At 52.7% G+C, this 18,128-nt stretch overlaps 1 protein-coding gene across 2 annotated transcripts in view; it reads right to left on the bottom strand.

The window, feature by feature from the left end:
* CHST13 (carbohydrate sulfotransferase 13) overlaps positions 1-17,221 on the bottom strand; it is a 34,662-nt gene extending 17,441 nt beyond the window's left edge. The window contains exon 1 of one of the 2 annotated variants that reach the window (XM_069812157.1): positions 17,095-17,221. Coding sequence is in view for 1 of the 2 variants with exons in the window: in XM_069812156.1 (XP_069668257.1) it covers positions 14,912-15,005 (94 nt within the window). In the remaining variant the exon portion in view is untranslated. Of the gene's footprint in view, positions 1-14,911; positions 15,295-17,094 lie in introns of those variants that run through there. The other variant, XM_069812156.1, reaches the window with a different exon arrangement.
* Between the last annotated feature and the right edge of the window lie 907 nt (positions 17,222-18,128).

Here is an 18,128-nt window from a genome sequence, read left to right on the forward strand (position 1 = left end):
CGCCGCCTTTAACAGGAAAAATCATTCACTCTTCTCGGGATGTGCCCTGCTGGCTGGAAGGCAGCGGTCCATGGGCAAGAGAGGGACAAGGGGGTGTGATGCCTACAGGAAATGTTAATTCAGGGTGTGGATGAAGGGCCTAAGCTATTCTCTATGGAAAGTGATGGATGGGAAGAGCCACGCAGAGGGGTGAGTACACGTCCTGCTCTCGTTCCAGCCAGACAGGGAACGGCCGAGCCTGCCAGAAGCAGCAGCGGTTGTGGTGAATGCCTGGGAGTGGAAACGCACAGCCGCAGGGAATGGAAGTGGGACCCAAAAATCCAAGCACACCTGCCTCCACCTGTGCGTGAGATCCCTGATGTCTGTAGACGCTCGTCTGCTGTCTGGGACCCTGCGGCTGGGGCTCACGGGACGGGAGCGCCTCTGGCACGCTGCGTCGGGGGACGGAGCGGCGGCAGAGCTGCATCACCTCTCTGTCTGATATTGGGGCACTTACACCACCCACAAAGTGCAAATTACTTGCAGCACGGGGCCCTCACAAGAAATCTGAGGGCAGACAAGCGTACGGGCAGCCCAGGAGCCCCAGGCGTATTAAATGCACGCGCACAGTCTCCAGCCTGCTGGCAAAAGGCAGACAGACGCTCCCCGCTTCCTTGGTGTGGGGCTGCCATGCCCCTTGTTCATGACTGTCACCTACCCATAAACGTTTCCATGCTCAATGGCTCATGCCAGATGCAATAAAACTGCGACTGGCGGATACAGGGCATTGGCCTCCAGCACAAAGTGCCACTGGCACTAAGTGCCACCAGACTTCAGGTTTCTCCATCTGGATCCAGCTCAATGCAGACACATTGACTTTCATAGGAAAATGCCTCAGCCCAGCCTCTCAAATGCTGTGGCAACCTTTGTAGGGGAGGCAATGCCACCGTGCCAAGGAACGACAGCAGACGCCTCCTGAATGGCTGGCGAGAGAGAAGCAGCAGCCTTGCAGCTGACCTGACCCCCTTCCAAACTGCAGTCTCCTGCTGACTCTCCCCCCTCATCACCGACTTCTCAGTATCTTCTCTTCTAGCTCAAACTTGTCCTAACCAAGAATCACACCTGAAGAGGGCCCTCTGACAAGTCACACATGGGGTTGGCACTGCTATTACTACAGAAATGTGACAATAAGACCTGTTTTGCGTCACCACCCCGTCCTCCACTGAAAGGATCCAGAAAACACCTCTCCAGTGGGCAGCTTCTTCATTCTTACCCCTCAGGGTCTGCTGTGCCTTTGGCACAGACCGTGGCTGGAAACGGGACGCTGGGCGAGATCAACCACTGCCGCACCACAGCCTGCGTGCCGCATTGAACATCACGTGGGACGTGGGATGGGAGGGGGGCAGCGGTCCAATATTCAGAGCGATTTGGATTTTTCTCCAAACCACTAAAAAAAGACGGATCTCTGCTGAAAGTGCTCCAAAGAAACATGGCAAGCACTGCTGACAATGTAATCTTCACTGTTCGTTTCTATTAATCCTCTTACAGATTTAGCAGGAACTGGAAGGCACGATGCTGACTTTTCGCCATCCGAGGCGGGCAAGCGCTCCCAGACACTGCAAAGCTAGCATGACCCTGTATGCAGCCCCCCGCCAGTGCCCTTCGGAGGGGCACTTCCCAGCAGGCTGCTGGAGCACTTGCGTGTCAAAAAGAGACAATGGACTCGTGTGTGCGTTTTGCTTCTCGTGCCTGGATGACAAACCCAGCCCACAGAGCTTCGTATTTGCAGTGCAAACTCAGCACTCTGCAGTTAACACTGGAGCTGAGAGACAATTTAGCATTAATGCGTTTGCAGCCAACTCCGTCTTCCATATGCTGTACACAACTGCTCAGACAGCAGCCACAAAGGCAGCTGGGAGGTTTGAGGGGGTGTCATCAGATGTATGTATTTTTTTAAGCTGCTACAAAAAGAACATTAAACTCCTGACGTGAGATTGGGTCTGAACATCCTGCACTAGTTTAGATTTCTACTGCGTGTCACACACACTGGGCAGGAAAATAATTATCTTTCTAACTTTATTTTTTGCCTTTTTGGTTTTTTCTTAAAAGGAGACTACCCAGCCTTTAACAACAGCTGGAAGAGACTCCTGAAACCTAAAATCCCTGGTCTGTCCAGGCTTCAGCCAGATGACTCCTGTTCAGGGAGCGCTGGCCATACCCAAGCCAGCGTAGGGACTGGCAATCGCTGGTTCCAGAAGCCACTGTGATTCAGAGATCTGGCTGCTGGACATGCTTTAAAACCACTTGAGCATTACTCTTGATGCTCAAGATCCTGGGAGGTTTACTTAGGAAGAAGTTATTGCCGTTGCCATTAGGAAGATACTAAAATCACACACTGAAGCTCCTTGTTTTCTATAAAGCCTCATGAAAGCTCTTTCCTCGCTTGACTCCTGCTTTGTCGCACAGCTTGCTTTGCCTTTATGTTTCTGAAGGTAATTTTTCTTCACTTCTCGACGATGGCACCCCTTGGACCCTCACAGTGTCACCACCCACACAGGGGCTGGCACAGCTGGCCCTTGGCTGTGTGGCTCCCTCCTCCCCAGAGACGGGGACGGCTCGGGCTCTGTTTTCAAGGAAGGCTTTCTTATTCCAATTTAGTCAACCTGAGTCAAGGATCAGCCAGGGAAACTCTAATCAAGTGATGGAAAAGGGCAACAGCTATAGGATTAGCTCACAATAAATCATGCAGAGAGGGAAAGAAAGAATCCAGCTGCTTCAAGCAACCTGCCAAATGCCACAGCATCATCTGTGGGGATCAGAGCAGGAACAGAGCCAACAGCAGCTGGTCTGGACACCCTGTCCCATTCAGTGGTTCTTCCTAAACCCTCATGTCTCCTTGGGGGCAGGAGGCTTTGGTCACCTGGTACCAGCCTGAGGCAGATGTCAGGAGGGTTTAACAGAAGGATCACAGGCATCTGAGGTGGGGGGATGTATTTTGCCGGGGCAACGTGCCTAGCTCTTTGCCGTCACAAGGACTGCCATTAAGGTCTTTATAGGAAAAAGAAAATTAACAGTATCCAGCAGGAATATGGCCTCTGTGAGCAAATAAAATATCTGTGCGTAAGTACCGTGCAACCTTCTGTTTTCAAATGGTTAATTCCTCCTACAAGCCAAGCTAGAAGCTTTCCAAGAGCAATTTCTCTTCCCCATTATGCCTGTCGCTCTCCTGGCCCCAGCTGGCTGCTTGCATGTATAATGCAAGCCTGAACTGCCAGCATTTCCATTCCTTGTCAATAAACTCCTCCTTTCCAGTCTGCTGCTCAGCAGGAATTGCAGCAGAAGGGCTTGCGCTGGCAGTGCCAAGGGAGAGATCCCTGCTGGGATGCACAGGGGCTGATTTTCAACTGGCAAGGCTGCACCAGAGACCCACTTCTGCCCTGCACACCCGCACGCTGCGGTGGTGTCCGTACCCCTGCAGGCTCCCATCGCCGGGGCAGGCTCAGGCAAGCCACAGCAGCAGAAAGCTCTTGGGCTCACATAGCAGCATGGATCTACCAAGCCAAGAGCCCATCTGCACCAGCCTGCTGCTCAGCTGCTGAGGCCGCGGCAGGCCAGGGTGCCGGGGGACCAGGCTGGACTTGCTTAAAACCTGCCCGCAGTCAGGTCTGGTTCAGGCAGATGCTGTTTGTGCCCTCTGCACACAGGGTACCTGCACGCACACAAGAAAAAGAAGTCTCTCTAACGTCGTATGGCTCAACGACTTGCCTGCTGAATACGTTTTAAGCCATCTTGTCAGCTCCACGCATCTGGAATTGATGAAAGCCTCAACAAGCAGATCTTGGAAAAATGCACACTCAGCAAACCCTTCCCAACACAGCCACTCCCTCCCCGGCTTTGCCTCGCGGCTCTTGCCCCTCTGCTCTCGGTGGAGGCAGCTGTGGGTCTGTGTCCTGCCTTTCTAAATGACAGCAGCTCATTAACCTGTGAGACTCGCTGCCACAAGATACCGAGCGAGAGGCTTTACAATGCGTTGAAGAGATGCGTGAGCTTGCAGAGGAGGACAGGAGCTAATTACAGCCTGTTGGAGACTAGGGAGAACCACCTCCAGCACATAACTTCTGATCACAAAGCTCCCCGTGCCTACTTCTGCTGCATTTAGTAGTGGGCACTGCCTGAGGCCACCAAAGAGCCCTGTCTCCTCAGCCAGCACATTTAACAGAGGATACAAACATCTCCGCTGTCACTGGAGCACTGAGACGCAATAGATCCAACATCACCAGTGGCAACTTGTCTGAGTGGTTGTTGGATTTAGCTCCCTGTTGCCGGTCAAGCCCTGAGAATGGCTGTTAGCAGCAGGTGTTCTGAAGACATCTCTTTCCTTTTTACAGGGAATGAGCAAGGTCTAATGGAGACCTCGGGAAGAAGGCAACGGGGACTCTTGGACCTACACCCACCCAGCATCAGCCATCCGTGGGCAGCTGAAGCAAAACTCCACCAGCATCACATCAGCCTTGAGCCGCACAGTGCCTGTGTCTGCTGATCCTATGAAGCTAAAAGGGAAGACAATCTTTCCGATACTGCCAGGAGTAAACTTGGAAAAGACCCAGCTGTGAATACGCTATCCCTGCACCCATGCCAAAAGGAATGGCCCGGCTCTGCAGATGTGTGCAGGACTGAACTCGCCACCTTCCCGTGCCATGGAGAGACATGACCGTGCAGAGACACGCGCTGCGGCCAGGGGAGGGGGCAGAGCCGTGTCTTTGCAGGGCATCACGATAAGAACGGGGACGGGGAATTGCTGAGGAGCTTCTGACCTCCAATTAGTTTGTGCTAATTTCCCAGGTCCCTGCCTTAAGGGAGCCAGCCCCAGAGACACCCACACCCGGCTGCTCCAAACAAACATCAACTTTGAACCGCATGTCAATATTACCCATCTTTCTGCAAGGTCAGTAATTCATGGCACAAAGCAGTGAAGCAACATCTGTCCAGAGAGCCGGCTTGGATCAGGTTTCATGTTAGTGGTGAGGCTGCAAACCCACAGGGAGAGCAGTGCTCCCGGAGAGACCGCTCCGAGGGACGGCTCGAACCCGACGCTGCTGCTCCCTCCCCGGACGGGCTGGGAGAGCAGCCAAGAGATGGAGAGCTATTAATCAAGTGGCATTTACAAAGAGAAGAATAAGCTGTGAGCAGTGCTGTGACAAGTGGCCAGGACTCGTGGCCCCAGTGTCCCTCCACACCACAGAGGTGACAAGGGCCGGGAAGAGACCCACGGGCCACGACATGCCCTGTGCACTGCTGTGCAGGTCCAAAATATTCAATGGCACATCTCCACACACACACACCGTGGCTAGAGCAGCCAGCACTTGCCCATCTGCTGTGCCCAGGCTAGGGGCTTGCTGATCTGCCACTTGGGCCACTACAGAGACAGTGACAACTTCAGAAGAGACTTTCTGGGGAGAAAGCAACTTCAAGTCCAGCTGGATAATGCTCTGGGGGAGTCTGTGAAAATTAAGTCCCATTCTGAAAAAGCGGGGTCTTCAGCACAGCAGGTCTCAGCATCTGTGCCCAGTCGCGGTTTGTTTACACGGCCACGTAACAGACTCATCTGAGCACGACACCAGACTCGGATCCGGGGCAGCGTGGTTTGCAGCATCGCCCAGCTGCAGAAACAGCTTCGCAACGTGACACACCACCGCGAGGGCTCGGTGACGGCGATCAGGCAGTGGCACTGCTGCGAACGCTGAGGGCATTTGTCTTTCATTGCTCCAAGGCATGGGGGAGGATCGTCGATAAGGTGGAGGGAAAGCAGGACATGCTAACAGAGAGGGAGGCAAACAGGGCTTGAAGGAGCCGGGTTGGGCTCTCCACGGGGCTGGGAACAGCTGGTGCTGGCAGAGCCCAGCTGTAGGTCAGGAAGGTCTCGCCGCTCCGCAGGGAAGGACTGGAGACCCCACGGGGCCGTGTATGCAACTGGGACAGCAAAGTAGGCAGATGCTGCAACCACATGCACTCGCACCCTCTAAACCAGGCCCTCGACCATTTTTAATACCAAATGGCGATTTTTATTTCGGCACGGAGCTGCCAAAGGATGTGGGTTATGCGGCCAGGCTTTCCTGCATGGGTAGATGGTGACGAGCCGCCTCGGTTGCAGATGTAGCTGCCCAACTGAGGGGTGTCAGAGCTGCTGCAGTACTAACCAGTGCGGAGAAAAACTGCTTTCTTCTCCCAGGAAAGACCAACTCCCAGCTCTTCCCAGCCAAATTCCCATCAGTCTGCCTGCCCATAAATTTACAACTGTTTGATCTAATAAAAGCTCATCCAAATATTAAGAGCTCAGGGGCACTCTGGGGAAAACAGGAGCAGCCAGGCCTCCTCTGCCTGTTCCTCTGCCAGGCTGCAGGAATTCCCCGCTGGCTGCCTCAAGGCTGGACACCTCTGTGCCCTAAAGCTAAACCTGTTCAGTGCCATCCCAGCAAGCTAAAGGGAACGGATTTGCGCAAGTTGGACAGATTTTGAATTCCTTCTCGGAGGCAAGGAAGATCTGGTCTATCTAGAAACAAAATTCAGGCTTTTGCAGATCTTTGCTTCTGAGCCTTCAGAAGGTGGGAGCTGGAAAGGGTTACGAAGCAGGGATCTTCACAAAGCGTATTGACCTGAGCCACCCCAGTAAGGGCTGTTGCAAAGACCTGGGAAAAATGAAACCTGCTTGATAGTGTTCAAAAGAAATGTTGGGGGAGAACTCAGCTTCCCTTACACTAGCCTAACCACCAGCAAGCCAGCATAGAGATGTCCCCACATCCACAGGTCCTGCCAGGCTGGGTGGGTCAGCAGGACAGTACCAGAATTCAAGATGGATCTCCGATGGCACGGCTGGGGTCCAGATCCCATGCAGTGGTCTTGCACAGCAGTTCACAAACTTTTCATATTGAAAGACCATTTTTTTAGGCAGCTGCTCAGGGCGAGTCACAGCGATGCCTGAGACTGACACCAAGATGTATTTGCCAACTGCAGGGCAGCGTGTGTGCATGGGGCACTGTGGTGTGTTTGCTTTTTGCAATCGCTGTCCTGTCTGCGAGGCTCAGACTGAAAGCACACTTCAGGGCACCGCTGTACTGTGCCAGATTCAGCCCAGTGAGAAGGGATTCGAAATCCGGGGGCTGTGAAGTGGTGGGGTGACAGTTGAGGATATTAGCCGCTGCAGGTTCATCTGGCTACTAGGTCTTCTGGGCTTGCTCGGCTCCATGCAGAGAGGAACAGGCAGTGGTGGCTGCTGAAACCAACAGTGCTGCCTCCTGCAAAATCTGTGGACGCCTGGCTGGTCTGCTGCAGCCCGTTTGCTGACCAGCCAGCACACTGCGTCTGCTGACAGCACGAGGCTTGCAGTGGCAATGTTGGATATCACTTCTGCAAAGGACCCAAGTTGCACAGAGCCCCTTCTCACACCGTGTCCTTTGGCTCCCCTTCCCTTCCCTGTTCTCATGCATGCTGCATGCTCCCTCAGAGCACCACGCTCTCCTTCCAACACAATACATGAAGCATCGTCTTTGCGCCCCGGCTCATTAAAACTGTAAGAGAAACAAAATCAAACCCCACATCCCGGTGCTGCCTCCTACTCTGGGTGATCTCCTGTGAAGGACATGCAGAAAGAGGAGTTTATCTGAGCAGTGGCCACCCACCTCCTGGGGATACAGAGCAACTCTTTCTTCCCATCTTTGCCCATGTAGGGCTTTGGCTTAGACTGAGATTTTGGCTTCCCAGTGGAAGCCATGGGCAATTGGGAAATGGAGAACAGAGTGAGTCCAGGCTGCAGAGGAGACATTTGGGGGTTGGACCCTATTTACCAGAGCTCTACAACCAATTTTACTGGATAATTTACTGGAATTACATGGGGTGCATACCTGCAACGGAGCAAAAACTGCACTAGCCAGAAGAAACCACAACAACCAGCCAAGAAGCAAGGATCCCAGCATCTGGAGATGAGCATCAGGGAAGGGGGTCATCCACATAGGGCAGGAGCATGTGTAGGGTGCATTTAGCAGTACCTCCCACCATCCAGCCCTGCTGGAAGGGTTTTACTGCCAAGGGAGCAGTTGCATTTGAAGAAGGGAAAAATTAAAAGATCCATGTGAAACAGTGGGGAAATTGCAGAGAGCTTGTAGTTGAATATAGGCCTGTCCCAAAGCTGCAGATCCAGACAGGAGACAGAGACAGGGTGTCCCGGTTTACAGCAGTGCAAGCTCCGCAGGTGCAGGTACATGTACAGGAGAGAGCAGACTGGTCTGAATTGGACAGCAGAGGCTGGGAACATGGGGTTCAACTCTCCACTGACACCAGTCACTCCCCTCCACCCATGAATGATTTTACTGGGGGGAAAAAAAAAATACCCCCAGCTCTATTTGTCCCTGTTCTCAACATCAGTGCAATCCGTGCAGCGAAGGCAGGACCTAGGCATGGCGATGTTCATCCCAGGCCTTTCAGGCCACCGGAGCTACTCAGTGAGATGTTCCCTCCCTCTCAGACTGCTAATAGTCTTTAACTGCCTTTTAACAAGGAATGTTTTGGGCATTTGCCCAGCTCTGCCTCAAAGCCTCAATGTGAAACATCCCCCCCTTGACCCCACAGAGGTATTTGGGGAGTTAAGCTCTTCTTTGGGTATTCACCTCCGAGGGGGAGTAATGGGAGTTAAGCATCTAATGCCTTATGTAGTTTCTTGGCTTCTGACAGTGAGTCCTGGGGAAGACAGCTGTGTTTGCTCTGGGATTAAGATGGAGGGTTTGCCATGCTCTCCATTCAGATGCTTGCGGGAAGCTGGGACCAGGAAAGAAAATCCAGCACATAATAAACCCCAGCACCCCCAGGAGTGTCCTGGCCACTGCGTGAGCACTCGTCTCCCAGCCACAGACCTGACTGATGATCCCCAGAAGGTCCTTCCTGCACCAACACAGGCAGAGGTCCTACTGCTCCCAGAAGATGTTTTTGTGGAGTCCTTTTTGCAGGATAAATAGGAGCATTGGGGTTTTGGGAGTGGGGACAAAGCAGAAAGCACAGGTGCAATGTGCTGCCAGAGAGAAACAGCCAAATTGGGATGCGAGAGGGATGCAGGGCCAGCGAAGGCTGGATCCACTTGGCAGAGCCACCGAGACATGAATTCTCCTGCAGGCACAGAGTTAACTCCCGGTGTGCTAAGCCCCCTCCTTCCCCCTCCCAAACCTCTAGCATGTATTAGAGATTCTCAGGAAACTGCAGAAAGCCAAGAAGGACTACAGGAAGCACTCCTTGTGAAAAGCCTGGCCCTCGGGAGCAGATGGGCTTCATTACTGCCCTGCTCGCAGCTTTGGACCGGACAGATTTTTTCCACCACAACAGGTCACGGCTACAGCATTTCACGTCTTCTTCAAACATAGCAGAGCTGAGGGCTTTCCAGCCCACATTGCCCAATGCCTCAGCTGACAAACGTCGCTGCACTTTGAGCACCGGCTCCTTGAAGGGCAGCGGCTGCATCCTGGGCATCACAGCGCCGTGACCAGGAATCTGAGCTGAGCAAAACTGCCCCACGACATAAGCAAACAAAACAAAACAGAAAAACCAACACCATCTCAGAGGGCGTCTTAGATTTCACATCCCTGCCCGCGCTTGCAGCGTTAGCCAGGGCGAAGGCAGCATAGCCCTCATTATCTGGAAGGCTGAGGACATGTGTCAGCCAGCTGCAAACATGACCCAGTCTCAGAAAGCCTTCGCTGGCCGAACCCCGCTCACGTCCCAAGGCAGTGCCTGAATTTCAGCCTGCAAATACCTTTAAACAATGGGGAGGAACTGAGGTCTAAAATAGGCTCTTTCCTGTTCTGAAAAAGAATCCCTGGTTTCTAAGGGTCTGCTACTATCTAAGTGTGTAAGCGTCTCTGTTCAGGCGAGGTCTAGGTGCATTTCTAGGTTCAGGGACTAGGGCTCTGCGGGACCTCAGTCAAATCACTTACAAACTCCACAATCTCTATCACTCTATAATCTCTATAATAGTTTGTCCCCCCCTGAAGGAACAAATCTTTAGGCACAAGGATGGAGCTGACTGAGAGTTCACAAGAGCAACCACACAGACTTTGGATGCATAGTTCAGAAAAACGTGGAAGGCCAGATTTGCAACAATCAGAAGCAAGAGCTTCTCCAGGACCTGCTGGTGCTGAGAGATGCTGGGCTGAGCAACAGAAACCATCCCAAAGTTGGCAGAGAGTGGTGGCAATGGGTATCTTCCATGTTCACCTTGGCACATCAGAGAGTGTCTAACACCACCAAAACGATGAGGCGGTTTCCTGCCTGTGATACGTGCTACGTGTGGTGGTATGGCTTCTGGCATTGCTGCTCATTCTCCTGTAACACCCCAATCCTCCTCTCTCAGGCTGGAGAAGTGGTACCTCCACTCCAGGAGTGGCTGGAGGTGGCTTTGCTCCATCAGTGCCCAGAGGAGATCCAACCAGTCGATGCAGGAGCAGGTAAGGATGGAGAGAGGGATCTTGCTGCTTACCCGCTTGCAAACCTTTCTGGAGCAGTTATCACAACCCTGGCGCTACTATGATCCTGGTTCCGATATCTCTCGTTGTGAAAGAGTCAGATCGAAGGTTGAGTACATCTAACCCGCAAAGCCCCATGGAGGTCCAACAACTCCTGCTGACAGCAGGTCCTGAAAGAATATGGGGAGTGCAGAAGCCAGCGTTGAGCAAGTGCTGCTAAAAAGACATAAGAAGCAACAGCTGGACGCTGCAGTCGGACAGAACTGGAGCAGAAATAAAGCAGCATTTTGAGATGGAGGGTTTTTCCTTCTTATTGGAGCAGGTGATTCAGTGCTGGCACAAACTCGAAACAACAGGAAGCGGAGCACTCCCCGTCCCGCAGGCTGCCTCCGTGCAAGGTCTGCTTTTGTCCCCTCCAGTCACCTCCAGCACGCACAAGTCACTGGACTGGACACAGGAAGGATGGGGCAAGAACAGAACGGCCTGACTTACGCAAGGGTCTCTTGGGATGAGACTGAATGACCTCACCCTCCCTCCTTGCCTCAGGCTTCCAAAGGTGCCTCTTCCTCCAAACACTTCTGAGATTGCAAGGGGATTTCTTCTCAAATAACACTGGTCAGAGATAGAAGCCTCCAGAGGGGGAAGGTTATGTAAAATGTTTCGTATAGCACCCAATCGCCTCCCATTAGGAAATACATTCTTTTGGGATGGAGGAGCTGCTTATTAACTGCTTAGGAGACTGCTAGTTCATGCATACATCCCTCTGGCCCCTCACTAGTGGCGTGAAAACTGATGGCTCTGTGGATGTCAGTACAACTTGCCTACTCAGTTTCCCCAAAAGACCTACCACTGGGGTGGCCCCACAGCTCTTTTAATTAAGGTCTGCAGAAACCCCAGACGCAGAATAACGCAGGGCCTGACCACCTGCCACTCACCTCCCTCTGCCTCCTTCAGATGTTCTCCCTTCTCTCTACCCCACATCTGTACCAGCAGAGTCATCCCCGGCTCCCCCACTGTTGCTAAAATCAGTGTGGTTCCCCCGAGAACAGCAGTGACCAAAGCTTTGATGTAGACAAGGATCTGCAGCCTCCAGCATTTACCGCTGTGCCAGTCTAGACATGCTACGACTGGAGTTAGATGAAACAACGGTCCGAGAGCCCCGCTGCTTATTCCCACCTTCTCGATGCAGAAACTGTATGGCGTGCAGAAGTCAGCACAGCCACCACTAATAATGCACTGTCCCTGGAGGAGACAGCAGAGGAAGATCAACTCAGAAGACGGATGACAATCATGCCGAAGCCAGGCGGGATCTCCTGGATGGCTGTGGGTTGACACCAGTACAACCACGTCCCCCTGGCAGACCACATCACTCCTGGCACCAAGCTGAGATCGCGTGAGGTTTGGCCAGGAGCTGGGCGTACCTGCCCACACCACCAGTCCAGATGCAGGAGGGCCTGGAGATGCTGGAAGAGGTCTGCTCCAGCCAAACCCCCTAACCACGCACTGTGGCAGTCTGTAAATCCCACCTGCCAGTGTGCGCAGCACCACTTTAACACCTCCCTGCGATGCAGATATTCTGCCCCGGCCACGCATCTGTGAGCCTGCAGTGAGACAGCTGAAGGCCAACGGGACAGACAGGTCATCACCTTCGCAAAGTGAGCAGGGGACAGTCCGTGGGTACAGCTGCGCCCCACGGCCAGGGACAAGGACTACAGCCCACTGGTACAGCCGGCAGCACGGAAAGCCAAAGCAAAGCAACTGGGGATATGAAGTCAATGCACGCTCAAACCCACATGCGGATGCTGTTCCTAGGGAGCACTGAGACCGTCTCACCTCTCCTGAGCACCAGTGAGGTTGGCAAACATACCCGAGCCCGTTTCTGCCTCCAGGAGGGACAACGGGGGATTCTGCCACTGACTTCAGTACAAACAAATTCAGCCCAGCACCAAAACAACCAACTCGGCGGCATTTAGGAGCAGAGTTATTTCAGCACACGCTGGTGTGTGGGTGTTCCTAGGGCAGAACAAGAAAGCCTTATTTCAGCACAGCCATGGAGTTCAGTGCAAACCACGCCAGCGCACAACTGCCCAGATGGAGTTAAAAGTGGAAAATGCAAACGGAGGAGTTAATTCCTGCTCCCTGAGCTGAGCGAGCCCTTAGCACTCTCACACTTAAAGGGTTTTGGTTATATCATCTTTCTTCCCATCTTGTATTCCTTGTCCTGGTCACAGGATGGTGCGATCTCTACGTGCTGTTAGCAAGGATGAATTCAGCACGTTACACCTAACGGACTGTGGGTGGCCCAGGAAAGGCGACCTGCTGAATCCTGCTAAAGATGGAGAAAAGCATCTGACTGCTCCCTGGGGAAACTCATAGCGCTGCTGCTTTTTCTAGCATTTTTCTTCATTATTATATAGAAACCAAATGACACCAGACGACTAGAACTCCAAATAACCTCAAGGCAACCATCACTTTAAAGATGACATTTTTGTCTGCAAATTGTTTACCTACTATTGTAACTTGTAACTTCTAAAATTCAAGTAATTGGCCTGAGTTTGCTTTCCTTTGGGATAAAAAAAAAGAAGCAATTTTTACCTTGCTTCTTTTCTGTATATGGTAATGACCTTTCTTCTGCTAGTGTGAGTTTTTCACAGAACTAAAGAGGAAAGGAAAAACTGTAAAATGAAAAATAATAAGGGAAAGAAATGGCACAAAAATGAAGGCTGGACCCAGGGAGACAATTATGCAGCTAGAAAATAACGAGATTTTAGAGAACATGAATATAACTTTAATTCACCTCTTTTGTGAACCTTAAGGGGCAAATCTGGCATTCACCACTCTTGCAAATGGGCTTCCACCGAGTGACAAACACCGCTGGTTTCCACCAGTTGAGGATCCCTACCCCAGACTTACCACCATCTACAGGACCTTTCAAAAACCACATTTGCCCCATATGAAGGAAGCGGATTTGCAGCCTATTAAAGGTGCTGCATTTCCCAAAGCCTCAGCTGGCCAACGCCTCTCAAGGGAGTGTTCCAGACCCCAAATCCCGCAAACCCCTCTTGAGATGCCATCACCATTACCGTCACCTGGTTTGCTCTGACCTGACGGGAACTCTGCATGAAACTGTGTTGAGATCATGCAAGGGATTAAAGTCAAGTAAGCACAGAAAGTTCTGCTGACTCAGACATGCAGAAGACTCCTTTTGAAAAGCAGAGTCCTGAAAAGAGCCACATTTTCCAGCCGAATACTAGAAAGCGAATCCAATGTAAAACGCAATCATCTCTCTGTTAGGAGTCCTGGAGATCAGAGTTGATTCAGTGCTGCACTTTTTACTGAACAGTCCCAATATTACAATAAGATGCATGTATCGGTCCTTTAAAAAAAAAGTTACTAAGGAATACAGTACTGATTGCGGTCTTCTGGGATTACTGAATTCATTTGACAAACTTCACATGCTCTTCTAGAAATAACAAACGCTTGCCGAAACCTAACTCCTTTTCAATCTTATTCAGCCAACAAGTTAAGCCTTTTTTTATTTTTAGGAAAAAACACATTAAAGTGATGGAGCAGCCCCTATAAAAGGAAAATCGCATTTCATTTAGTCCACGCTGATAAAATTCCACTAACATTTCAGTCAAATCAGTCTTCTGAGTTTTAAGACGGAACTTTAAAGGCCCCATTGATGGATTGCTGCTGTAATCAGAAGACATTAGTAGTACATTGTTAAAACTACAGGAATTACCCAATAACCTCTCTTAGGAAAGAGGAGCTAATTTCCCCAAAAGAGCAGAAAGCAGGCAGGGAAATAAATAACCCCTCCAGTGCAAAACCGTTTATATTCTAGTTCTGAATTGTTTGCCAACGTGGAAGATACTTCCAAGAGCAGACACTGAAGAAGTCCCTCGAGCAAGTCAACCAGAGTCCCCGGGAATGTCAGTGGCCGTGGGTGTGAAGCGGGCACTTGTGGAACCCAGCGGCTCCTCTCTCTGCCCTGACCCCAGCCCGGCCGCAGAGGCACTGCACGAAGCTCTGCACAACGCCCTCCCTGCTTTCGCCCAACGCGGGGACGCTGGACGGGACGGTCACCCCGAAGAAGCTCGCTTTAGAAACGAACCGCGGATTTCGCTGCAGAAGAGCGCAGCGCTGTGCCGGCAGGTCGCTCACACGCTCCGAGCAAACCCAACAGCCAAGTTCAGCGCTCTGGGCCGAGAAACGTGCAAGCTCCGGCCGGGTTCCCCGGCTGACCCGAACTTCAACTCCCCCCCGGATCGGCCCCTGCGGACCGGACCGGCTCTCACCGCCCCCGACACCGGCTTCGGGAGCCGCCCGCCCCCGCTCCGTGGCGCCTCCCGCCCGCCCCCGGCTCCCCGGCCCTCCGGCCCGGGCGTCCCACCGACACCCGGGGGTGGGGGCCGCGCCGGACCCACCTGGGTTGAGGCTGCTCTGGAAGTAGAAGACGACCAGCAGGACCGAGCCGAGGCAGGCGGCCAGCGCCAACCGCGGCGCCCGGCTGCGCCGCATCCTCCGCCGCGGCTCGGCGGCGCAGCGCAGCGCCCCGCGGCCGGGGCCCCGCCGAGCCCCCGCCGGCCCCGGGCGGCCGCTCCGCTCCCCTCCGCTCCCTCTTCCGCGCTCCGCCCCGCGGCCGGCGCCGGGGCCGGGGGACCGGGGCCGCCTCGCCTCGCCCCGCCGCCGGCAGGAAGTGACACCGGGACGGCTCAGCCCCGGGAAGGGGAACTTCGCCCCCCGAGTGCCCCGCGGCGCCGGGGCTGGCGCTCGGCGCCCGGCGGCCGCGGCGCGGTTCGCTCCATCCAGCCCCGGGAGGGGGCCGGGGGAGGGACGGGGAAGGGGGTTTCCTGGGCCGGGGCTGCGTCCGCTCCCCGGCAGCGCTCGGGGGTGCGCCCGTCCCCGCCGAACTCCCGGGGTGGCTTTAAAACTCCGCGCAGGGCAAGAGAGAGTTACTGATGTGCTGGCAGGGCTCGGGAGTTTCCTGGTGACTTTTCTCAGCACGTTCGCATCGCAAAGTTTCGTGGCCTTAAAATACACCTCTTTTTTTTTTTGTTTTTTTTTTTTTTTTGGCTAACCCCCTGGCCCTGCGGACTTTAACTGAAAGCAATAACGCTTCTGACTAATTCTAGCTCAAGCAATAAAGTTACATAGGAGCACGTAATTTTCTACTAATCTCTGCGTGTTTTTGGAAAGCAAGAGCACAGTGCTCTCTTACCACGTCCTCTAACCTCCAGGCTCTGTAATTGCAGGCAAAACAAGCTCTGAGCTTCTGTTGCCCCAGTTTTGAAATAGCAGTAATGCTGTTGACCCACCTCTGTAAAACACTCAAGATCTAGTCAAAGGCCACTTGTCAAATCAGAAAGCCAGGGTGACAGCTGGAGTCCCACTGACAACAGTCAATCACTGCTGCTCTCTTCATCCCCAAAATACTTAGCTTTAAGATAAAGAGGACAGCTCAAGGAGGAGCCACTGGGAATGACAAAGAAAGCCTGGGTGTGTGCACATGCTGGGCTTCATTCTGCCCTCATTTAGGGCAGAGTAAACCAGCAGGAAGAATTCATTGCGGTGAAGGAAGCCGGAATGTAATAAGAACCGGCGCAGCATCTTGCAGGCCAAGTTGAGCTATGACCATGAAATTACACAGCTCTTTAAAGTCCCTGTTGGATGGTCTAGAGAGGGGTAACAGAAACGAGACCACAGCTGAGACCCTAATATGCTTGTACCTCCTCGCAAGGACACACCAGTGTCTGCAGTAACCAGTTGGAAAGATAAGCTCAGCTCCTGAGCCCTCCGTGCCTGTCGGATCTGTGCAGGGAGGGACTGTAACCCCTGCCGCTGGGGAGCGAGACATGGTGCTAGGGCAGAGTTAATGATGGCTGCTGGCTGGGAATGGCTCCGCAGATGCAGGTTGCTCTCTGTTGCAAGTGGTGCAGCAATTCTGGCCTCCCTGGCGAGCGTGCAAAGAGCTGGGATGTGCCTTACGTGCAAAGATGGGCTGAGAGACCCCAGGAACGAAGGGGCTGGCTGAGTCCAGGTGGGGAGGAGGGACTGGTGTGTGCGAATACATTTTGATATCTGCTTACAGGCATTACCCTCATATTGGGGATGCACTACAAAGTGAGACCTCCTGTCATTTTTGTTTCTGAAGAGGCTTCCGACAACCTCGGAGGGGAATGAAGACTTATGGGGTTTGTCAGCATTAGAAGAGACCAGAGCGGTTCTCTGGGTGTCCACTACAGCAAAAAGAATGCCTGGCGCTGCTGTCCTTGAACCTCTCAAGGGAACAGAGTGAAGTGCAGAGACTGAAGGCATATATCCAGCCCGTGCAGTGGGAACCCCCTTCCAGTAGCTTTGCAGGAGCTGGAAGGTACACTTAGACAGTTGGTGAGTGTCGCACTATTTGCATCTCCCAGTACTGAAACACTGGAAAATCTAGCCCAAGGCTCTCAGAGGAGCTAAGGAAAATAACCATCCCTTTAGCCCAACTTCCCTGGGCTCAGCAGGAGAAATAAGAACAGTAGAAGTGACCAAACTTCACCCATAGTTGGACATTCCCTTAAAAGAAAAGACAGTAAAACACCCCAGTTCAAACTCAGACACTGACCTGTTGTGTCCTGCTGACTGTTGTCTGTATTTCATACCCGGAGGGCAGGGCTGGGGCCATCTGAGATCACATCAGCTATGCAAGGCTGGTCTTCCAACAGTCCGAGGTGAACGTGCTGTTCAGATCCGTGGGGCTAGAAGGGGAAACACACCATGACGATTTCATAGGATTCTTATGTGGAGTCTGCTGCAAATATGATCATCTCCAATGCTAAAACACCCTTTTTAGAAGGACAAACACGTTTTCAAGGTGGGGGAGGTACGTTACGGTAAGAGCTGTCAGGTGGCAATAGCACCCGATGCTAGGTCAGGCCTTTGCTGTTGCCTAGTTCTGTGCATCTGAGAAACCTCCCTGGTTCCACATGCTGATGTCTTGTACCACCCCCTTCCCCTGCAGCCCCACCATACAGAAAAGAGCGAGCAACCCCAGCCCGTAAGGCAGACACCAGTGGCTGGTGCTTATCTGAGAAGAAAGGTCACCCCAGAAGCGTAGAAGGGCAGAGGATTAAAGCCAAGCTCTCAGACTCCCAAATTATTATCCCAAGCCTATTTCTAAGGGAATCATCAGATTCAGTCTGCATTGGAGAAGACCCTCTCTACTTCCCCAGGTACCACTGGTGACTGGAGAACAACTGAGGCACAAAGCACATATGAAAATACTGTGAAGTGAGTGTGGCAGTTGTCCGTGGGTGAGCACTGATCCTGGCTCTCTTAATCTGCCGCTTTGCCACGTTAATTGCAACAACTGAGAAACGAATATTTGCTGGAGAATGGCAATGGCTTCTTCCCTGCCAGGCTGTGAACTCCCCGTGGAAGGGCCACGCTGTTCCCTGTCTACATGGTGCCTCACGCCGTGGGGTTCAGACCATGGCTGGAGCTATTTATGACTGTAAAGGCTATATTGATAACCAAGAATAATGGTCAAAAGGTACTAATAACATGGCACGGAGGAAAATTATTTGTTACTGCCGAGGCCTGGAACTGCATCTGACTTGTAGGTGAAGACGGAGAGCTTTTTGCCTGCAGAAAGATGCT

Source organism: Haliaeetus albicilla, chromosome 24 (assembly GCF_947461875.1).
Source record: "Haliaeetus albicilla chromosome 24, bHalAlb1.1, whole genome shotgun sequence".
Classification (NCBI taxonomy): Eukaryota; Metazoa; Chordata; class Aves; order Accipitriformes; family Accipitridae; genus Haliaeetus; species Haliaeetus albicilla.